Source organism: Tasmannia lanceolata, unplaced genomic scaffold (genome assembly GCF_043159265.1).
Source record: "Tasmannia lanceolata isolate RefF3 unplaced genomic scaffold, GAP_Taslan_0.1 ptg000007l, whole genome shotgun sequence".
Taxonomy (NCBI): Eukaryota; Viridiplantae; Streptophyta; class Magnoliopsida; order Canellales; family Winteraceae; genus Tasmannia; species Tasmannia lanceolata.
The window spans coordinates 14,532,876-14,557,523 of record NW_027518684.1 but is presented as its reverse complement, the minus strand read 5'-3'; the positions used below and the strand labels follow the sequence as shown (position 1 = coordinate 14,557,523).

Here is a 24,648-nt window from a genome sequence, read left to right as displayed (position 1 = left end):
AAATGAATAATAGAGTATTCGAAGGTAAAGCTAAATCTTCTTATTTTTTATTCATCAAGGCCATTTCGTTAACTATCTCTTGGGCTCGGGTTCTTCCGCTTTTCCAATTTATTTCGGCCTTCGATCTGTGGTAGGGATGGAGAGTAGTATGCAATAGTAAGGAGAATATTACTGTTACTACTCAGGTCTGGCGCCCTCCCCCTGAGGGGCTAGTCAAGTTAAACTTCGATGGCTCCAGCTTAGGTAATCCTGGCCCTGCTGGGATCGGTGGCGCCCTGAGAGACTGCGCCGGAGAGGTCGTTAAGGCTTTCTCTGGTCCAATCGGCACAGCAGATTCGAGTGAAGCAGAGGTAAGAGCAGTTCACCAAGGCATTCTGAGCATGGAAAGGGATCGGTTAGGCAATTGTATTGTAGAGGGAGATTCGCTTAACGTTATAAGATGGCTCAGGGGCTCTTTGATTCCTCCGTGGAGATTTCTTCATTTCTTTGATGAGATAAAAGATCTTTCAGAAGGGATTTCGGTTTTATATCAGCATGTGAGAAGATCTGCTAACGCAATGGCAGATAAGTTGGCAAAAGATAGAGTTTATAAGCAAGTTTTAGAGCTTTTTGATTTTCTTCCGCCCTAATTGCATATGACGGGGTTGTAATTGTCTTTCTTGGATTGTATGTGTGTCTTAGTACTGAAAAGGGGACCTTCTCAGTCTTCTTTTAATGAATTCTGTTACCATTCAAAAAAAAAAAAACAATAATCAGATTTTTCATGAAAGGATGAGATGGGTCTTGTACAAAATCAATACACAAGCTGTGTCTCAAATTCTTCAAGATCAACAGATTCAGAATCAATGGGAGGCATGAGATAAGCAGCCAAAAGTTCAGACGCCAAAGCTGCAATGATGGGGACCCTCTTCAAGTTCTTAATCAGAGGAATGTCCTCACTCTCCCCAATTGCAATCAGCTTCTTATTGATCTCTACCATCCTATCCAACTTCCTCTTGAACTCTGGGTTCTCAACGTCCAAAACCGCGGGGAAAATCCTCGCTGTTGTCCGGTTCGTCTGCACCAGAATTGAGAAAAAACAATGCAGTCACTTGCAAATTGCTTGAAAAATGCATTCACAGTTAGTTTCTGAAACACATCTGGTATTTTCTTGGCATGAAATTTACATTTAGTTGAAGCAAACCCCTAAGTCTTGCATATTTGCTAGATGATTTTCTTGCTAAATGGAGAAGATTGATACTTCTCACATTTGTTAGATGATTTTCTCACTGATTATTGGACTCAAAATTACATTTAATTTTTAATTGACTCCAATATGACAATTGAACTCCAATGGTAATTGCGTTTTACTTTGTTCTGTTGGTCGGGAAAAAAAAAAACGCTTACCTCGATGATGACATGCATGTCGAATTCTTTTGTATTGAGACCGATTCCTTCATAGAAAGCAGTTCGCTGGCAATCGTTAAGATACATTGTCACGTAGACCAGCCTTAGAAATCGAAACAGTCAGACGATATATAGATATAAAAATTCATAATAACCCTACAAGTATATTAGTAATTGAGAAAACGGTTCCTACATACACACTAGCTTAAAATACAGTGGGGGCCACATTATTTGGGTGATCCAAACCATTCATTTTTAAGGCCCTCACATAGATAGGGAATCCACAAAAAATCAGATCCATAGGATCATCCTAACCATTCGAACTGTGGAGGCAAAAAATGGACAAATTTGTGAAGGTTTAAAGACATCCATTTTACCTCCACAAATCGTAGGGTTGGGATGATCCTATGGATCTGATTTTTTGTAGACACCCTATCTATGTAAGGGCCTTTAAAATGGATGGCTTGGATCACCCAAACAATGTGGGCCCCCACTGTATTTTTAAGCTAGTGTGTAGAGAACTTTCTACACATATGTGTAGGAACCGTTTTCTCGGCTCTGTTCACTTGTTTTCCCGGGAAAGGAAAGGAAAGGAAAGGAATCTGACGTGGCAAAATGGAAAGGAAAGGAAAAGAAATTGTGATTTTTCCATGCTTTCTCGTTGTTCACTTGCCCAGAAAGGGAGGGAAAATATGCAGGAAAGTTATTTTCTTGCTGTTCACTTGCCCAGAAAGCAAGGAAAAATATGCAGAAACCCATATTAAACATATTTTGCACAAGGTTTTTTTTTGGCATTAAATGCTACCGCATAAACAACATGTACATAGATCCCTAATCCATCCAAATGAACCTAGCAAGCTTCTATATAGGATCCTTCCATTTCAATCTGCATAAAATGAAATATCGATATCGGCTGTTGAAATTTCTCTGCGCAATCTACATTCCAATGCAACTAATTACTCTACAAATTGAAAATTAAAAAAACGTCTTTCTCAAAGTAACCAAACCTGTAAGAGGTCTTTCTCACATTCTTTGCCCATTCTGAGTGTCTGACCTGGGCAGCTTTAGAAAATTAAATTTATAATTTTCTTTGTGTGGGTCAGGGGGTAAATGGAACACCAACAAAGGGCCTTTTCAGCACAACCTCTGGAATTCATGTTTTTATTGCATCAACAGGTATAAAAAAAATTCAAGGAATTCCATCTTCTTCTTCACATTCTTTGCCCATTCTGTTCTTGTGCACTTCTTGCCCGGTTCTCTGCTTTTTAATTTGCTAGCAATTTGGCGGAAAAAACCTCGTTTTCCATCATCTGGGATTGCTTTTCTTTCCCCATATATACATATATTAGCAACTTCAGGTTTTTAAGCAAATGGGTTTTCTTCCATTTATGAAATGGTGATGTGATGATTCAAGCCCACTTACCTTGACAATGAGACCTGAGATTTGCTTCACCTCTAGATCTTTTACAAATCTTGTAGATCAAGAGGGGAAAGGAGGTCGTGGATTGAAGAAATCCTATTCCCGGAAAAAAAGTAACAAAAAAGTTGCAGATAAGAGAAACGAGGTTGAGGATTTGAAAGAAAAGAAAAATGAAACCCACTTACCTTGACAATGAGACCTGAGATTTGCTTCGCCGGAGTTTTTGCTGCCCGCCGGAGGTAGAATCGTTGCCGGAGTGGTCGAGGTTGACGAAGGAGGAGCGCCTAGGGTTTTTGCTCGAGGGAGAGTTGTGAAAAAAAAACACGATGATAGCTTTCTCGCGAGAAAGGAAATTGATTTTCCTATCGATTTAGGCGGAAAATGGGTAGCACCTTTCGGGAGAATCCATATTTTCCACGTATTTTTTTATGTTTCCACATCATTAACTTTATTTGCCGGAGAAAACAAGCAAACAACAGAATTTGCGATTTCTCAGGAAAATTTGCGGTGTTTTCCTTTCCTTTCGTTTCCTGAGAAGGCAAGTGAACAGTGCCTTAGTAATTTGATGGTGTATATATGCAGAGATTGAACTTTGTAGCCTCTACTTCCCTTCCTTTTTTTCTTTTATTTTTTTTCTGGGTCTCTTCTAACGTTTGTGTGGGGAATGTTTGGGTGTGGGCTAAGCCCCTTAAGAAAGATTGCGAAATATATTCTCTTACTCAAATATAAGTAAGGTTGCACCCTCAGCCAGTGATGTGGGAGGGGAGGAAATGCACGGAAGCTCAAGCATTCGAATGGTTTTGACTCGGCACTTCTGGTGTGAATCACAACGAGGTCTCTAGTTAAGAGTCTCAAGAACACTCAGAAATTGTGAGTTTTCACAAAACTCTACTAGTTTGTTAAAGATCTTAGCTTAAACATTAGCCTTAAGCTAACTGTCATGACAGAATTCTCTGCTACCTGTGCAGAAAATTGGGACGTGAAGATCTAAGAGTCTTAAGAACACTCAGAAATTGTGAGTCTTCACAAAACTCTACTAGTTTGTTAAAGATCTTAGCTTAAACGTTAAGGCTAACTGTCATGACAGAATTTTCTGCTAACTGTAATGACAGAATTTTCTGCAACGTGGAGATCCTTAGACTGCTTTGTTCTACCAAGAATCTGATGTGGATCTCTTCCCACTTCAGCCAGGCTCAGTCCGAACCAAGCGGGTTCAACTCAATTTCAGCCAATGTTGGGTTGGAATTTCATTGGGTTTGGTTAGGGTTGGGAAAAGCCAACCCGATTTATTGTAAGGCCGGTTTAGGGTTGAAGCCTTGGGCAACCCATCCTGCCCTGAAAGTTGACCCATATCCTCCTAATTTTATTGCAATTTTATTGCGATTTAATATCAGTGTTATGTTTTATTTATATTTTTCCTACTTTTACCCTGCGCCAACCCGAACCCAACTCGGCTCAATTTTGAAAATCATGTTAGACAGATTGGGTTAGAGTTTGAGAGATTTAGTGGCGGGTTGGACTAGGGTTGACCCTCCTTGACCCTAGGCTTGGGTTGGGCCGGGTTAGGGTTGAGGTAATGCTATCTTGGGCTGTGTTTGGTTTGGCCTCAACCTGACCCAACCCGGCCTGAGTTGCACACCTAAATACAAGTTTAGCTTTGAACAGTTTCTAACATGACTCAAACCCAAAGGCCCTGTTCGCTTTGGAGTTTGAGAATTGATTTTAAGCCAAGAATAGAATTTCGACTCGTCAATTCTTCATTCCAGGTAAAATACGCATAATGCTGGCATCGAGAATCGATTTGAATCCAAAATTGATTTTATACAGCAAACTAAACACTCAACTTTGCTGAGAATCCGTTTTGGACTCAAAATTAATTCCCAAAATCCAAAACAAATAGGGCCAAAATCATGGCAGAACGGTTTCGACTTTCCATGCTTAATGCTGAGATAAGAAGGAAAGTTAGAAAAAAACCGATAAACAGAAAAATCGTGCCCACAACTTGGCCTTCCAATCGTTGAGGAATTGCGGTTGCACCTTCATCAATGCAGAGAAGAAATCTCCATGTCTGTTCTCATCTTGGCACCAATTCTCAAAATATTTGAAGATTGGATAAACTTGGAATTCTGGGTTGGCCTTTAAATGCCTGTAGATAGTTATATATCTCCAAATATCCAATTTTCTCAGATAAATATGTGGCATAGAAAATGAATTTGGGCTTGAAAAATGTGTATTTTCTAGCTTTAGTTAGGAAACCCAAATCCAATGCCAGATTGAAATCAGACAGACCCTTGTTAAGAAACCTGCAAAGAATAAAAGAAAATCAGAAAATTAGTGGGAGTGTGGGGTCTAATCAAGCACAATATTTCTTTTATGAGGGATGCTAAACTCACAGGAGCCCTTGCATAAACCAGGTACAAGGGCTGCACCATTGGATCACGTCATTCACTTCTACCACTATCAGTGCCATTGTAAAAAATTATTGCCATCAAGAATCATGATTTAGCTAAACATTTTAACTTTTTTTATTTATTTATCAGAATAGATAGACAGCATACATCTAATAATCAAATTGAACCCATTTCATAAAAAAATTATCATAAACAATGAAAAATTGTTTAGCCAACATTTCTTATAGGCAATATCAAATAAACAGAATAATAGAAAAGAAAGGAAGAACATATCCAAATTGATTGCATACCCGGCATGCCTGGCTTCATCCCTCGACATGAGTGAGAAAATTTCAGCTACCACAGGGTTGGTTTTCTGCAACAAAAGTTGTCGAAAAGTTAGTGAAATGGAAAATTGAGAATACCTCATTTTCACCCGAAACTTCCAAGTTATATCACAGTAGTACCAACTCTAATAGCTTTTAAGCTTTTAGAGTAATTGGTTGTTTCACAAAACTCATACCTTTAGCCTTCTTCCAAGTTCTTTGTAAAGAAGAAAACCAGAGAACTCAGCAGTACAAGACCTCTCCAAGAACTCAACAAATATCTGTCTGAGAGGGCCTTGCATTTTATCTGCAGCTTCCTTAAATTCCTTGTTCCTTACAAAATGGGTCTGGTTATAGTCAGTCTTGAATTCTTGTAGCAGAGCTTCAAACTCTTATTGGTTCAAGTTCTTGTTGATTTGGGTGTTGAATAGAGTTTCCATTTCATCAAAATCAGTTGTGTAGAACCTTGGAGCTAAGAGGGTCTCTTTGATTGCAGTTTTAGCAGCTTTTTTGGGCTTTGTGGGTGGAGAAGTAGTAGTTGACATGTTAATGTAGGGTCTGAGGTTGTTAGAGCAAGGCCTTGGGGTGCTAAATTTGGGGGTGGTTTTTCTAAATTTGGAGATGGGTTTTATCAGAGCCATTTCAGCTGCCATTTTTGGGTTTATGAGTTGGATTTAGAAGAGGGAGATAGTAGTTGGAGAGGGGGTTTTGGGGAGGAAGGGGAAGGATATGTGGTGGGTTTTTTTTTTATTTTTGGTTGACAGTGATTGAATCTCATCCACTCAAATCTATGGTTTTTAATGAGGCTTGACAAGTGTCAGATGATCTTGTGGTGTTCTTGATCAATGGGAATCCATGGATTGGTTGGAATGGTGACACGTGTCTGTATTTTCTTGGGATTTTTGCCAAAAATTTTCCCATTTAGCCATTAAAATTTATGAAATATCCAAGAAGTTAAGGGGGTGTTTGCATACGCGGATTTTAGAATCTAGGATTTCTTCAAAATTGTAGATGAGAGATGAGAGAAGAAGGGGGCCAGCCATTATTTTCTGATTTCCCATCATCCTTTCCGTCAACAAGAGAGTAGCTGATCATCCCATATTTCAGGCTTTAGAAATCTCATGATGGAAGAGAGATCTCTAAAACCTGGATTTCTTATTTAAAATCCAAGAAACGCTGTCTGGACAACAGACAAAACCTTGATCATGAACCCTCTTTTACACTGTTTTCAAACTAAAACATGGATTCTAAAATCCGTGTATCCAAACGGCCCCTAAGCTTCTTGAAAAATATTACCAAAATGCCTCTAACACTAAAGCAAAGTTCTTTTGAAGAAAATACTCTTTATGCCTCGTTTGGTTGCACAAGGCATTTCGCGGCTGGTCTGTCGCATGTCAGACCAGCGACCTCAGGAATGAAATGCCTTGTGCGATGGACCCTAGCAAATCCCTACTCTTTAATTACTTTTAAAATTTTAAATTGTGTTGTTTTCCTAAGAAAAATGAAAGTTCAGCATTTTCTGATGTTAAAAGTGATTGCCATTTCAAAAGGGCCTAAAGCTAAAAATTTGTGCAAAAAAACATGCTTTGAGGAGAGTGACAAGGACAGGGATAAACTTAATCAAAGATGTCGCATAGGTATAGTTTTAGAGAAATTATATGATGCCCTGGAGAATGTAAAGTGCGGGTAGAGACAAAACTTGCTGCCTTGGTTTTTGAACCAAGGAAAAGTCAGAAAAAGGCTTTCTCTTGGATTAAAAATCAAGGAAGAGATGGTTTTCTCTCTCCGCCTTTTATAATCTCCAATTTTTAGAGTATGCACAATCACCTCCAAACCATGTGCATCGGGTAAGCCTGGGGTGTCGAACTCGTGTCAATGAGGAGTATACCCATGACTTCAAGCCAATGGGCCAGACCTGTACGGGTTGCCGCCTTGGTATTTGATCGAATTTATAACACTATTTGATTTTTTTCATACGGGCTATGTTTGAATTATTTTTTCTCATGGAATTATTAGATTACCAAGCGGTGAGAGAAGGGCAAGGGCAGTGGGCTATAATTATATTCCTTGGAAAAAAATTTCATAGCTGCCAAACATGGCCAAGGGCAGCACATTTGACGTACGCCGAGGTATCTTGCTCCAGACGCTCCTTCATCGTCTTTCATCAAATCAGTGGTTCAGTTTCGGTTTATGTGGATATCCCGGGCTCGAAATGGGTAATGCTCTGTTTTTCATCAAATGTTTTAAAAAAAAATTATTATGAGAAATTATATATTCCCCCTTTTTCTTTTTCCTTTTTAAAAAAAATTGACATTTATTATTCCAAAGAGTGCCAAATAAGGGACAAAGTTGTTCCTTAACCTGCTACAACAGTAGCGCCATTACATACAATAGAATTGGCTTACATATCCATTATATGCTACCTATCCCCATTCCCCATTACATTACCCAATAGCCTAAATTGTATTGAATCCAACCAAAAAGTGTCAGATTTGTGAGCCCCACCAAGTCATGGTACATGTCCGCCATGCCACACAGATTTCTCCACCTCGTTTGCGATTTCAATTTTCCATAGCCCCGCTCGAAAACCCAGGGCTATTGAGCGCACCTAATTGTGCACTGTAGCCATCTTCACACCAGATCTCTGGCAACCTCCACCTCACACCACCACCAAGCTACGATGGACCCCATTAAATCCGGCAACAAGTCTGATTCTTCCACCATAGTCATATTCGCCCTTTTTTCTTACCGGGCCGCCCCCTTGCAATGTGAAAGAGTAGTCCACAAATACACTAGAGGGGGGTTAGCCCAGGGAACAAAAGGGAGCAAATATATCACCTCCCATTAATCTTCTATGGATGTTTTATTTTTGTTCTTTTTGGGTGTTTTCCAGTCCTGGTTTGTTTGATATTTACGTAGTAAGTTGAGAATATCAAAATTCAAGTCTCCATCGATAGATTTGTCATTTGTAACGTAGATTCGAAGTTTGTTGCAATTCTTTCATCCCCTCTCAGATTTTTCTAGTTGAAATTCCTCATTTGAGTAGATCCCAGAAGGAGAAAAGTGCAGAATCATTCCAATATGACAATCCTAAATCAATCCATTTGGTTATGGATGGTGGAAAATGTATTGCGCAAGAGCTCCACATTCAAGTCCTCCATTTGGCTCCTGATGATTGCTTTGGCATGTGATATTTCACTTGCCAAACACACAAAAGAGATTAAGAGATCGCTGAGCCCAGAACTACTCAGCAGGATGGTTTAGAGGCCTGGTGGACAGAAGAAAATATTGAACTATGATTCACAATTCATGTTCTCAAACCAGAAAGAAAAACAGCCTGAATTAGTAAAGCCCTCCGTCTTATGTAATGGAGAAAGAAAAAGAAGTTGAGGACAGTAGCCAGAGGATACTTGTACATCAACTACAAACTATAACCACTTATAGCCCAAACAAAAGAAATTGGGGCCCAGAAAGAAAAAGGACCCCTGTAGCTAAGATTAGCCCTCTTTAAGTTAAAAGGTGGAAAAAAAAAGAATTCTTCTTGACGCGTTGTCCTCATTGAGTTGTCACACTCTTCGCAAGATTCCGAGGCTGGTCTACGTTGTATCCACGTAGAACAGTGAGATGATACGCCAATAACTGCCACAAATACAGAGAGGAATGAGAAAACTTGTCTTGTGAATAATGCAGAGAAAAGCTGAGTTTGTGAAATTATTAAAACATGGTTGTGCTGATATCATTTCCATGAAGTAAACTCCGAGAGTAATCATGAAAAACTAAAAACTAACTCACATTGTGTATATTTACACAAAGAAACACTGCACGGGAAAATTTATAAGCATTCTCACTCATTTAATCACAACTTTATCTCCACCAAAACAAGAATACATTTTGCAATTTTACTAATTCTTTGACAGAGCTAATCTATTTAAAATTATGTTAACCATTTTCTTTTTATCAATATTTCTAAGCTTACACACAGTTTCATCAAATATCAGGATAGCAAGTAGAAACAAACATGTCTGAATGCATGGAACCTAAATCTATCAATAAGAACATGTATATAAAACAAAGTTAGTTAGAAATAAGTACAGACATTATAAATTAGTTCTTGTGAACAATTGCATTTGAGCACAAACAACAATGCACTATTGAGAAACATTCAGATTGTATCTCGCAAGCCACCATGATTGAAAGGCAAGTTCTAAGAATTCCAGTCTGATCTTTTTTGGTAGTGTAACAGCTCCTTTCAATGATAAGTCTGTCTCCATAAAACACTATAGAAATATTTCCATATAAGTTTAAAGAATCCTTGATGTGTATACATTTTTGCAATAATTTTTTTTGAGGTTATCATTTTTGCTATATAATAGAACATCTAGTAGACAAGAAACGAAAGCAAGTACTCAGGAGATAGAAAAGAGTATCAATATTTGTATAAATTATTCAATAGAACCTCTCATGTGCAAATTTTATCCAAATGAACAAGGTGACTATAGCTACATCCATCTAAGCATACCTGCAATGGAACTATATTAATAACTGGTTGAAGACAATCCTCAACCTGTGGAACCTCAATCACTCGACAGGTTCCATTGGGGCATACCAATGATGCCTTTCCTTTTGAGCACATCACTATTAAGCGACCTTTACGAGCATGAAGTTGTTGGATCACTGACTGTTGCTTGCTGTCATGAAGTACAAAATCAATGTCAGTACCATGGTTTTAAATTTCAGCTGAAATACCGAAATTTAGGATTTCGGCCGGGACCCAAACCAAACGTGCAAAAATCTGAAATCCGAAATTTTGCTGAAATTTATAAGATTTCTACCGAAATTTATAAGATTTCCACCGAAATTACAAAAATTTCGGCCAAAATATTGTAAAATACTGAAATTGTTATTTCAGTATTTTACATCATTTTGGCTGAAATTTCGGTGCTCATCACATAAGTAATACTGAACTATAACAGGAAATCAACCTGAAGCAAGCATCATGTGTAGCAATAACAATAATAGGAAGAGTTTCATCGACTAATGCCAATGGGCCGTGCTTCATTTCACCAGCAAGGATTCCTTCACTGTGCATAAGTGACACTTCTTTCACTTTCAAAGCACCCTCTAGAGCTGTGGCATAGTTGTATCCTCTGCCAAACACGAGAAGTGACTGTTCGTCCATCAATAATTTTGCCAAATCCTTCATTTCATCGTCAAGTTTCAACACCTCCCTAACTTTGTCTGTCAAAAGAAACAAGACATAAAAGGATCAAAACCTTTTATGTAACATTTATATGCCCCTTTTCAATTATGAGGATAAGAAAGTTTTAGACTTCTATGTCAAAAGCTTATTTGTAGAATATTATGGAAGAGACCAAATGAAGCATACTTGGCAAGTCAAATAGTCCATCTACAACAGCCTCTCTTCTTGCTTGACTAGATATTGTGTCATCTCCAATAGCTAAAGCCATCATGGCCATCACTACAATCTGACTCGTGTACGCCTGTTGTATTATAGTGTGAAACTCATTATAGAACTTGGACAATACAACTTAAATGAAGGAATGTAAGACCTGACATTATAGAACTTGGACAATACAACTTAAATTAAGGAATGTAAGAACTGTTAGTACCTTGGTACTTGCCACACCTATCTCGCACCCAGCATTTATGTGAACACCACACTCCGTCTTTCTGGCTATTGCACTACTGACAGTATTTGTTATGCCAACACATAGTGCCCCATTGTTTTGGGCATATTCTAATGCATGAAGAGTATCCGCCGTTTCACCCGACTGACTCACAAAGACTGCTGTATCTTCTCTGCATATTGGACCCTCCCTGTCCAATAGATCACTTGCAAGTTCCATAGTAACAGGGACACCTAATTCCAATCAAATAATTAGCAGGAATGAAATATAACAACATCATAATCTTAAGGTGTTTGGTCAATATGAATATTGACGGGCCAAATGTACTTACCAGAAAGCTCTTCCATGAATGGTCTTGCAGCAAGAGCTGCATTATAGCTTGTACCACAACCAATGAAGACAATCCGTCTACTTCGTCTGATGGTTTTCAGACGATCCTTGAGCCCACCTAAAAGAACACTCTTGGCTTTGCAGGAACCTCCACGTATAAGCCTCCCCCTCATTGTCGTTGTAAGGGACTCCGGCTGTTCATGAATTTCTTTTTGCATGAAATGTTCGTAATTTCCTTTCTTTATTTGCTCAACCTCCATCTCAAGAACAGATAATGCGCGTTGCACTGATGCAGGTCTGGGAAGACGTCCATGTTTTTCTGCCTTGTGATGGTCAAACTTGAGGATAGATACACCTCCATCCTGGAATATCAATATCAACAATTCTGATCATGATAATTTTCAAAAAAAAAAAAAAAACAATTCTGATCATGATAAATTATGGCAAGATGCAGGAGGAAAACACAAGGCATAGGAACAAATTTGAACCATACTTTCAATTAGGGCGATGATATTTTCACCCCCGTGCATTACGCATGCCCCCCCCCCCCCCCCCCCCCTTATAACATGATTTGACGTCAAAAAGCGTTAAAGTTGTCCACTTTTCACGTCAAATCACGTAACAAGGGGATCGCATGCGTAATGCAAGGGGAGTGAAAATATCATCTCCCTTCAATTATACCCAACAGAATACCAAGGTCATCAACATAATTGTCGAGCAAAAAAGTACGAAAGCTATAAAAATCTTATCCAATGACTTGTGCAAGTAAAATTTTCATTTTATATACTTCCAGAAATGAAATCCATAAGGTGAACACACACACACGCGCGCGCGCGCGAATGACTAAAGCAGATCTCATCCCTCCACCGTAGTTCTATGATAATCCCACACATTTATATAGTGCTGCTAAGATTCATTGTCCTTTTGATCAAATGAAAAACAAATTTTAATTAGCGAAAACATACAAAGCAACTCCAGGCTGAAAGATGAGGGACTTGCACAAAACTTTTCATTCGAAAGCCTTATTGCAGATTTTCAACAGTGCACTATATGATATGGTAGGTCATAGGTGTTTATGTGGATAGTTGTTAAAATCGTACGATTCAAATTGAATTGAGGGTTGAACGATTCAAATCGGAAGGAAGAATAGCTTTCCATAAAATCCACTTGAATCGTACGATTTGCAATTAGAAATAAATCGTATATAAACCCATCACCCCAACTTATAACCTAAAAACAAAACAAGTAAATAAAACCCTAACTCTATTCTTATCCTCCTTTTTCTCTTCTTTCCTTCTCCTGCTCATCCTTCCCACTTCTTACCATACCAGCCGAAGGTTTTTTTTTCTATTGCAGGATTTTTTCTCCCTGTTTTAACAACGATTTAGGCGTTGCTTGCTATGTATTCTGAGAACTGATTGGACTCACAATTGGTTCTCAAAATCCAAAAAAAGGAAAAAGAAAAAATAGGGACATTTGATGGTTGCTTCAGCATATCTTTGCTAAGTTATTTTTGTCTATTCCAGGGGTTTTTTCTCCTTTTTCCATTGATTTTTTCTGTTTATTTTGGATGTTGAGAACTGATGTGATTTCAATGTTTTAGGCCTGTTTCTTTTGGATTTTGAGAGCTGATTGTGATTTCAATATGGAAATCTTTTAAATGGTTTAGGTCGCTGTTTCTTTTGGATTTTGAGAACTATAATCACCATAAAATTAATATACTTAATATGGTGCATATCATATGGGCTTTAATCCAAAACAAACAGGGCCTTTATATGGAAATTTGTTACATGATTTAGCCCTTGTTTGTTTTTCCCCATGTTTCAATTATTTATGTTCTATTTGTTTCGAATTTTGAGAAGTGGTTGTGATTTCAATATGGAAATCATTCTAGTATGCTTTGTTTATTGCTGGCACTTCTTTGTATGTTGATTAATTGTATGATGGTGATTATAGAATTGAGTATGCGCTTTGTTTATTGTTGTGGTAAATTATATGATGATTTATTGTATGATGAATATAGTTTGTGCTTTGGTTTACTAATCATGGAATTTTATATTAAATTTAACGGCTTTAAATGAAAAATAGAATATTTGACATACCAGGATTTTAGTTATCCAATATGCATCGAATACAGATCATGCAAACATTGAGATTAGGTAGACTCTTCAATCTGAGATTGAATCCCAGCATAAGAAATCATACAACAATTATGTCATGAGCAAAAGTGCAAAACAATGTATGTTTATCGGAGAATATAGTAGGCGGACAAAGTATACTTTTCCATAACCAATTCATATGTAGTACTAGACAAATAGCATAAAGAACCATACATAGATAAGCAATATGAATCCAAAGAGAAGATAAAAGCAAGCAGAAAAAGCTTATATATGTTGATTTGAAGTGTTAAATTAGCAGCATGCAAACAAAGATGGGGAAGCACCTTGAGATGTACCACTTCATCATCCTCGATCACCAACACTTTTTTCGTGTGTTCTACCAAAGCATGGGTATCACTGGAAAAGAACAGTTCTTTGGGATGTCCCTTGCTTGTGAGGAATTTATCATCGTGAAATGGTGTTCCATTATTTACATCCTGAGTCGATTCCTGTGATAAAAATGATCTCTGCATGTTTAAACCAATAGCAGATTGACATAGAAATTAAAAACATACAAGCAACTCTCATACCCAATAAAGGGTGAATGGTCAAGTAATATGTACCATGCTTCAAAGTATGTTTTTTTGGGTTGGTTGCTTCAAAGTAAGTCAACCCTAGTTGAATCCTATGTCACAAATATTGTTCTCGGGAATTGCTCGGCAAGGGAAAATCACGGGATATGTTAAAATTATTTTTTGGGTTTATATCAGGAAAATTGATAAATATAAAATTATTTAAAAATATAAAAATATATAAAATTTAAGAAAAAATATAAAATAAAGTTATTGAAAAATTATCGGGATAATATCGTGATATTATCGCGATATTTTATGATAAAAATGAAAATATTGCTATATTTTTTTAAATCTTGGGATCAGGATTTTGTCGTTTTATCAAAATGTCGCGATAAAAACGGATATTTTGAAAATATCGGAGATATTTGTGACATAGGTTGAATCAGAAAGTTCCATCATATTATGAACTATGAAGTGTGCAGAAGATAATTATTGACTTTCATAGAGGAAGTTTGCTCAAAGAAAAATGCAGTGATTTGAGGAACACCTTAAACATAACAAAGTTAGCCGTTCCTCTTCATTTGAACAGGCGAAGGATGGATTCTTTTCATTTTGGCATTGGCCTACAAGTTGCAAATCACAGTATCCTGATAGTATGAACGCTAACCAAATTATAACTATGTGTGAACCAAGGGTAATCCCTTTGTTGTAATAGGTGGCTCGAATATTAACAGTTCCTGAAAGAAATCCTATAAACTTCCTGGAAAACGAACTTCAGCCTATTCTAATATTTCACCACCAGAAAGACATAGCTTAAATGAGCAAACAGTGCATAAAACTGATATGAGTGCAGAGTTGACTAGAGGTGGATTGAGCTGCAGGAGATTTTCAATATATGTAGATTTACAAATGAAAAAGACTACATATGGTACAAAAGTGATTAATTATGTTTTGATGTAATCATTACAATTGTTGTAGGCAAGGTTACATGTTTCAATTTCGATATGCGTTTTAGTCATGATGGAAATGGAAATAGGTCGGTTTCGAATAATGGAGCATTGCAAATACTTTTCCGTCGCGGATCATGGCGTCCCCAATGCATCCCTATTTCCTCATAACTAACAGCAGCTGGATTGAGGCAGTAACAGGTCTTGAAGATGGCTTCCTATCCACACTTATAATTGCGGGACATATAACGAGAGAAAGCACTACATGTATTTCCATTCATACTTCCGAGCCAGTGCCGTGTAATAAGCACTAGTCCTAATGACTAAAAGATGATGCAAAAAGGGAGCTCTATTATGTAAGGAATAGATGAAGGAATGGTAAGGAAAGGCTAGGCCCACTCGAGGCCTGGAGGTGTATAGGAATGCACATCCTCCACCCCTGTCAAATAAATCGAGGAAGAGAACTGCCCTATTACGTAAGGGAGAACTGCCCTACTGTTTTTGTTTATCTGAAGTGTATATATTTGCGATTGTATACATTTTTAGTTTATCATGGACCTGTAGTTTATAATGGACCTTATTGTTCCAGACTCATTAGGTGTTTGATCTTGTTAAACCATTATGGATGGTTGTCTTATGTGATGAATTCTAAGTGTGTATTTGTACTTATTCTAGCATTTTCTGAAGTTTCATCTTAAATTTTCATCATTTGCATGCATTTTCACAAATATCTATAATTTTATAGGGTTTCTATCAAAGCCTATGGCTAAAACCGAAATGCTTTCATTTTTATGGCGATTGACATAAATATTGAAACCGATATCTAAAACCTTATTTTTTGTCAAATGACGAAAACAATATAATTAGAACTTACTTTGATGCCCAGGAGCAAGGGACTACCACGTTTGCAAGCAACCAACTCATTTGGATAATGTGAGCTTTTGAATATGAGTGCATATGCTCCTTCAAGATGCCTCATAACTTCTAAGACAACTTGACTAAAGGTAACAGCTTGGCCACCTGCAACATAGAAACGTCAATTGAAAAACAAGTGAGGAAAAGTATGTGTGCCCATGCTCAATAAATACAATTTGTTAGGACAGTACAATTAATAAGTCAATCTCTAAGATGAAGGTGTTCACCTTGTTCATCATTTGTTTTATCAAAAACAAATTTTGCAAGCTTTGGTATTACTTCGGTGTCTGTATCTGATTCAAAGGTGAACCCATGTCGGACTAATGTCTCTTTTAAAACCTAGTAAAAAAGAAAACAGTATGAGCACATATATTGTTTTATTCAATAAGAAATGAAATTGAATGCATATTGCTTGAAACAAGCGTACATCTTGGGCAAACTAATAATAGTTCAGATCCCTCATTTCCTATTAAGTCAAAATAAGAATCCCTACTCTTAGTTCAGCAATGTGTGAAAAATCAAGGTGCACAAAATATGTAAATGCGTTATGGGAAAAGAACTGGGGCTATTGCTATTCGACTCCCTCCAAGGTTGATTCAGTAGACAAGAATGACAATCACACTCAGACACAAGGTTTAAAATATCGGTATCACTCAGCATATTGGTTGGAGGCCGAAACAATATGTATCACATCACCTACATCAGCCCTTTGTATTGGCCATATCAGCAATATGCCTGTAACTCAGGTGATATGGATTCTTGTGGTCCAAAATATAGAGCAACATACAATATTTCGGCGACATTATTGTGTTTACTTTTATTTTTGATATTTTTTGGCATATATACTTCAACTAAAAACTATGACTATCATTTTAACATGATTGATTAGATTTGTACCGTGTAGGAAAGCGTATAATCCACATGCATGTCTGTTTCTTGCTACTTGAAGTGCAGTAACAATTATTTTAAGTAAAGAAATGAAAAAATAAATAATAAAAATTGTTAAAACCTATGTTGCATCAGTACGGGTACGAGTGTCGAAATCCGACATGGGTATTGAGTGTCGGATTTGGCAAACCTAAAAAGAAAGCTTCGTGGATTCGCCAAAATATTTTAATAACTTCTGAAATGTTAATTATAATGGATAAAAGATATATGACCTCAAGCTCACAAACAGTTTTCCCTTATAATAAATAATATATTAAAAATTTTAGTAGGTTCAGTAAATGTAATGTTTTATTTTCAAATAAAAGATATAAAAACTTACTATTAGAATGGATAAAACTTACAACATGTAAGGTTCTGGTAGTAGTATTCAGAAAAAATAAACAATTAAAAGAGACCTAGAAGTGTCTCCATGAATCCTAAAGTATTGGACTCCGAGACATGTCTGACGCGGATTCTTCACCCATTCAAAAGAATTCATGTAACATAGGGTAAAACACTAACGTAACTGCATGAGTACTAATAGGTTGCGTAAGGGAGAAGGTAATGAGCAGAAAGGGGACGAAGGGCTGTGGCACACAGCCGTGAGGGAGAAGGGAGTTGAAGAAATAAGAAGCAGGGAAGAATGTGTGTGTGTTGTGGGGTGGGGTGGGTGCACCCAAACGTGGGGAATGGGAGATCCCTCATTGTCGACAATTTTTCTAAAGTAAGGGTTTCTTTGGGCGTATGAATGTTTTATAAGAATGGGGAGTATAGGTAAGTGGTGGGCCAAGAAGGGCAGCCAATACGAAACAAGAGAAAGGTTTAATGGGTGTAAATACTATAAGTGGTGGGCTATGAAGGGCAACTAATAGGAAAATTAGAAGGGTAAGCCAATGCGAAATAAAGAAGGGGACTAGGGGTTTAGGTGGGGGTCATGGTACTAGCCAATAGATTAGAAGGATCTTTTAGGGTTTAAGTGATGGGTTGGGCCTCGATCTAATGTAGTGAGTCATGGATAGTGGGCCTGATCATGGTAGGTAGTGGTCCATGGGAAAAGGGGAAAATGGCACCCCATAGGCTGATGTGGACATCCCCGCATCTAAGATAAATAAAATGCAACTAAAATAAACAAACGGTGGATAAATACTAAAAAAGATGTCCATCAAATAAAAATAAATCAATCTAATCATGGGGCTATCGGATCACATCATGAAAGATGGTAGACCTCAGACATAGTCGACAGGATTCATAATAATTCTCTAGCATTGGTGCTCCCTATCCCCCTACGCAAGGATGACAAGCACAACTCGAGAAATGGTCCAAATTTTGGGGTTGGGACTCTAGCTCGCTGCTTAAGGGTTTGTCCCTTTACTCTGAGGTCGGGGGTTCAATTCCAGCTTACCTAACGAAAATAAAGGTGCTACCTATTTGCAACTTATGTTCATAGAGAATTGAATAGGCAATGCTGGGTGCTGGCCAACAAGGGCCTTCTCTTTATGTTCTGCTTTTCTTGCTTTTGATGGATTCTCCTAATGGCCTGGCCAATATGAGGAAAAGAAAAAAAAAATCATCTAATGCAGCTTAATAAATAATTTAAAACCCAAAAATAACTTCATATTGAAGGGAACAACAGGAATCTAGGGAGCATCAGGAGCATCAGTACTTAGAGAATATCTGTCAGCTACTAATCAAAAGTTTCAAACATATATTTGGGATGATATCCTATAGCCTCCCCCTTTATTACTAAACCTCCCTTTAAAAAATAAAGCACTACTACGATTTTTCTAAGAAAAAAATAAATGCATGGAAAAGAAATAGCAACAAATTACTAAAACCAGGAATCAACAAATGTCCATAACAACAGTATCCCAAAAAATATGAAACAGAAAAAAGTAATGAAGATGAATACAAACAAACAAATCCTCAACAATTGCGCACGAGGAATTGGAGAAAGTTCAAATAAAACATAACAATATCCAGAAACATGAAATGGAAAGGGAAGAGAAAATACATAATGAAGGAATTGAGCAAACCTCGTAATTGGTAATGATGCCATTGTGAACCACTAGGAATTCATTCCCAGCACCAGATGACTGTGGGTGACTATTCCTTGGAGAAGGCACTCCATGAGTTGCCCATCGAGTGTGCGCTATTGCAGCATGAACAGAGAATGATTCCTCCAAGTTCAAGTCTATCGTGTTTGCCTCTGTAAACAACAAATACCCTCAAAATCATTATAGCTTCCAAATTCTTATCTTGAAAAAATAATAATAATAAGAAGAAGAAGAAACACAAAAAATCATTTCCTTTCACTCATATACTGGAAAGCAATAATTTGAGGTAAGTCTTTTCAGAGATCATAAACTTTTTCTTATTTAGCCTAGCTAAGTAACGGAAAATAAAAATAAAAAATAAAAGGGAACTGACTAGCTTTTACTATTTAAGCACCAATTATCGCCTCAAAATTATTATTTAAAGAACAATGATAAAATAAATTGAAAAACACGACGGATTTGAAATGTCTTCCAATGAACATCCGAGAAAACCCCCTAAAAAGAACCACTGAATTCTACGTAAATATCTTTTCACTAAGATTTCAGTATATTTCCCCATTTGGACACCATAAAAATTCTCAGCTGACCACCACTTAAAGGGAAAAAAACACATTATATGAAATGACAAAAATATAAGATAAAAATGAAGAGAACCAACCCCACCAGTCGTAATGCAACTCCTCAATTTCAGAATTAAAAAAAAATGACAAAAGCAAGATAAAAACAAGAAATCCTAAGAGTGGGATCCAAAGAAATCCTAAGATAAATCGCCAATTCCTTTCAAAACGCCCATAGATGAAATTAAATAAAAACCCCAAAAACAACACAATAAAAAATAACAACGAAGAACCTTTCAAAAAAACAAAAAAATAATAAAATACAACGAAGAAAGTATAGATCGTGAAACAACCAATTACTCCAAAAACTTAACCTGTTAGAGATGGGTTATTTAATATTTTATACTTTAACACTCCCCTCTATGTGGCCCCTAAAAATATAAAAAATCCACATGCTGGCCATTACATGTGGATTTTTAATATCAAGGAGTTTTGAACCCAGGACCTTTGGCTCTGATACCATGTGAAGAAACCAATTACACCAAAAGCTTAAGCAGTTGGAGATAGCATTATTAATCTTTTATACTTTAACATAAATTACAGAAAAATATGAAAAACACAACTTCTCACTGGAATCCGATCCCCATCAATGATCCCTGAAAAACGATCCCCATATATTATCCCTAAAAAGGAACAAGAAAGAAGAAAGGAACCCTAGAAACCCTAATTCTTGACAGTAAAAACTAAAAAAAAAAGTAAGAAAGTATAGATTACAGGAAAATATTAAAAAACACAACTTCCCACTGTATTCCGATCCCCATCCATGATCCCTAAAAGCGATTAAGAAGAAAGAAGAAAGGGAAAACATCTGAACCCTAAAAACCCTAATTCTTGACAATAAAACAAAAACTAAAATGACGAAAGTACAGATTACATAAAATATATATATATATATAAAAAAAAAACTATGATTCCTAAAAAAAGAGGAAGGAAGAAAGAAAGAAAAAAGGGGAAAAAATTGAAACCCTAGAAACCCTAATTCTTGAAATTCTCTGAAAAAACTGAACCATTACCTTGGTAAACAGATCGAACAAGCGATTCGATCTTCCCTTCCTGGCGAAAAACGAGTGGCTGTCGAGATTTCACATCTGGATCTGAAGAAAGATCCGAATCAATTGAAATCCCTGAAGAATCGTACCCTCTGTATTCCAATCTCCTCAATCCGTTGAACAAAACTTCTAGAATATGTCTTCTCTCCGTCTTCACATTGTAGTTCAAGTAAGCAAAAATTCCACACATTTTCTCTCTCTTTTTCTCTACTACAGGAATTGGGAAATAGATGATTATAGATCTGGAAAATAGATGACTTGCAGAGAGAGAGAGAGAGAGAGAGAGAGATATAAACCAGGACGCAGACGAAAGAAGAAGAAACACGATTTTCCTCTCACTTTCCTCCTGTGTTTGATTTTGAAGACTTTTAAATAAGATGAAATTACGGAAACGCCCACGCGCACACGGAGGTTGCCTCGTTGGAAGGAAAAAAGAAGACCTATTATATCTTCACACGTTAGAAAGATGACACCGTGGAGTAGACTTTTAATAGGGTTATTTTCGTCACGGAAATTTCGAGTTTGATATTGCTCAAAAGAAATGTAGTAAAAACCAGAGGGAAACGATAAATTCGCCTACTTATTTCCCAATTTGGGCGCCATTTATGGGCTCCACTTGAAAACCGGATAATTTTTTTTCTTTTTTTTTTCCAGGTGAGGTGTCAGATACGACAGTTTTGGATTAGATTAGATAAGAGTAAGTTTCTTTTGTCTTTATTCATGAGGTGGCTGGTCTTACATGCAACATACCATCCGCGAAATGCCTTATGCGATGGCACTATCTAATCCGCTTTATGTATATGAGTTCTTATATAGTGTTAGCACGTATAGGGCGGAGGCACATAGAGCTTGAGGGGGGCCCTGGCCCCCATGACTTGCTAAGTTCTTTTATATGGTGCATGGCTATGCATGCATGCCAAGCTAGTTTAGTGGCCATGCCCCCCCTCCCCCTCCCTTCCCCCAATGACCAACGAAGACAAGTGTAAATTAATCCAGCCCCCCCAACTGTAAATTCCTGGCTCCATCCCTGCGTATAGACCATTATTTTTCAGAAAGCAGTGTACGGATTGCACCATAGGGTGATCAAAACCATCCATTTGATGTCCTGCAACATTAGTAAATTGTGTAAAAAAAAAAAACCATTTCCTTACGATGATCATGGAACTGCATATTTTAAAAAGCCTCTCGTCTATGAAAAAGGATTTTTTATATGGTGCCCGAGCGTCAAGTTCGTGTGGGTGGTACTTTTGTCATACCACCCACATGGAATTCGCGTGAAAAAAGATTTTCTCTCTCTTTCTGTTTTCTTTCTCTTGTCACCCTCGTCGAGCAGTGTTTCAACGACACCATAGATCGAGGTAGAAAGAAGTACGATTCTCAAGGACGTGCTCGATAAATCCTCGGTTTCAAACGAAACTCCCCCCTCTCCTCAATCTCTCTCTCTCTCTCTCTCTACGTTTGCCAAGAGCTTACATCACAATAAAACTTGAGCACAACAGATGGAAGATCTCGATTGATGTTGTTTCTTCTCAGCTCGCAAGTTGCGATAAACTTGATCACGGTCGATGGGACATCTATAGCCTTCCTCTTTAGAGGATTTGAGGCACATATGATTGAATGAGCGAAATCCATATCAGCAAATGAAATGAACTGATCTATCATGAGAAGCAAAAAGGCATCGATGGCATATACATGGATCGGCAATGGCATGTATAAGGAAAAAGGGAAAATGGGTAAAAGAATTGCATGGCTGGTTGGGAATAAGATGTGGGAAAACTTACCAAAAAAAGACATGGGAAATGTCTTGATGTCTCAATTTTCTCGTGAAAAAGACAATGAATATCATTATTCTTCATTTTATTCTCTCTCCTTCTGGTTTCTTTCTCTTGTCGCCTTCATCGAGCAGTGTTTTAGCGACACCATAGCTTAGCTCGAGGCAGCAAGAAGTACGGTTCTTAAGAACGTGCTCCACAGATCCTCAGTTTTAAATTCTCTCTCTCTCTCTCTCTCTCTCTCTGCCATTACCCAAGAGCTTCCATCATAATTAAACTTGATCGCGACTAATGGAAGAGCTCGGTTGATGCTACTTCTTCTCGCAATAAACTTGATCATGACCGATGGGACATCTATAGCTTTCCTCTTTAGAGGATCTGCAGCATGGATGATTGAACGAGCCAAATCCATATCAGCAAATGAAATGAACGATCGGTCATGGGAAGCAGAAAGGCATCAATGGAATATAAATGGATCGCCAATGGCTTATACCAGGGAAAAGGGAAAATGGGTGAAAGGATTGCATTGTCGTTTGGGCATAAGATGTGGGAAAACTTATTAAAAAAAGACATGGGAAATGTCTTGAAGAGGCTTCCCTTTTCTCTTGATGAGCGTGGAAGATGGGGAGATCGCAGAAAGAACGTTGGGGTGTTTGGGAGAGATGGGAGGGAGATTTTCTTTGTTGTTGGCGTTGAGAGAAATAAATGATTTCCATTTCTAGAGAGAGAGAGAGGACATGGAAGAAGGCGGAGAGACAAGGAGTATTTTTAACGGTGGTTTATGTGCTTTGGTGGGGAGACCCCGTTAAATACAACTAAGCAACGTCGCCACCAAATCACTCATTATTACCCCTATGGTGTACCACAACTAATGGGTTTTGCATAGTGAAGTGTATTAGGAAGACGATGATGATGAAAAATTCACCGTGAAACAAATTTCCGATGTTGTTCCACAACTTCATAACCAACAAACCGTCTGATTGACTAACTAATGAAGCAACACAGTCAGTGCAGAGGGAAAGGGAATTAAAGAAAAAGACTCACCTGAAAAGATGATGAATTCATTGCTTCCTTAATTTGAATGAGCAAGCGACAACTACTAAGAGTAAATGACGGTACTGAAAAGTAAATTATAAAAGAATCAGAATAGGAATCGAGATAGGATGCCGATTCTGATTTTTGGCAGTCCGAAGGCAGCCACAATGTACATGGTTGAAGGAACTTTGAGCGAAGAAAGAGAAATAATTCACATTCAATTAGAAACAAAAATCACATAGATTGAACAGTTAGGAGTGTCCACTCTTAATAGCGACCTATAAGATCAACGGTCATGACCGACACCATACAAGCGTGTCCCATGAATTATCCATATTGACCTAATTCCGGGGAAGTGATATATTCACCCCCTTTTCTTACGCATAACAGCCCTTCAGTGTATTTATGACCAAGGTTTTAAATTTTAGTTTCGGAGGTAATATCGGTCCTATCCGAAACTGAAATTTGAGCCGAAATTCGGTAACAGGTGGTAAATTTCAGCTTCGGAACGTTTCGGTTTCGGCCCTCACCAAATTCAGAAAATTAAAACATTGTTTATGACGAGAATTTATATCATGGGTGGCTGTGAAAACACGTGAGGTCTAAACCCACTTTTTTTTATGATCCAAACCGTTCATCTGTTTGGGCACAACGTAAATAGGTGGTGCCTCAAAAATCATTTCCATAGGATGATCCTAACCCTCTGATCTGAACTGATTTGAATATAGAGATTTCCAAATATCATTTATGGAATCTTCTACAGATTGGAGGTTAGGATCATCCTATGGAAATGATTTTTTAGGCACAACCTATTTCCGTTGTACTCAAACAGATGAACGGTTTGGATCATTAAAAAAGTGGCCCGTACCTACTTTTTTTAGACTTCACATTTCCGTTGTACTCAAACAGATGAACGGTTTGGATCATTAAAAAAAGTAGCCCGTACCTACTTTTTTTAGACTTCACATGTTTACGACGTCTATTTCACACAAGAGGTGGCTGTCCAAGTAAGAAAAAAGGGCTCTCCCGCCTTAACTTACTTGCCCCTGAGTTATGACTTATGACTTACGAGTATGGCCACTCTTTTACCCTAGAGGGGGCTGTCCAAGTAAGAAAAAAGTGGCGAATACATCATTTCCCCTCACTCTGCCTATTCAA

The 24,648-nt window shown here is 37.6% G+C and overlaps 1 protein-coding gene and 1 pseudogene across 2 annotated transcripts; both read right to left on the bottom strand.

Annotated features, from left to right (window-relative positions):
* Positions 1-740: 740 nt before the first annotated feature.
* Positions 741-6,258, bottom strand: LOC143882034 (magnesium-protoporphyrin IX monomethyl ester [oxidative] cyclase, chloroplastic-like; annotated as a pseudogene). The gene is made up of 5 exons (XR_013252077.1): positions 5,720-6,258; positions 5,508-5,572; positions 4,782-5,109; positions 1,387-1,486; positions 741-1,057 (listed from the first exon to the last, which is right to left on the bottom strand). The product of XR_013252077.1 is annotated as a magnesium-protoporphyrin IX monomethyl ester [oxidative] cyclase, chloroplastic-like (transcript).
* A 2,536-nt stretch (positions 6,259-8,794) lies between these two features.
* Positions 8,795-21,013, bottom strand: GFAT (putative glucosamine-fructose-6-phosphate aminotransferase). The gene is made up of 11 exons (XM_077385419.1): positions 20,648-21,013; positions 18,997-19,169; positions 16,264-16,375; positions 15,996-16,141; positions 13,944-14,108; positions 11,502-11,862; positions 11,153-11,403; positions 10,909-11,023; positions 10,505-10,760; positions 10,042-10,210; positions 8,795-9,161 (listed from the first exon to the last, which is right to left on the bottom strand). Exons 1-11 carry the CDS (start codon positions 20,871-20,873, stop codon positions 9,078-9,080), a joined length of 2,058 nt encoding a protein of 685 aa, XP_077241534.1. The 5' UTR covers positions 20,874-21,013; the 3' UTR covers positions 8,795-9,077.
* Between the last annotated feature and the right edge of the window lie 3,635 nt (positions 21,014-24,648).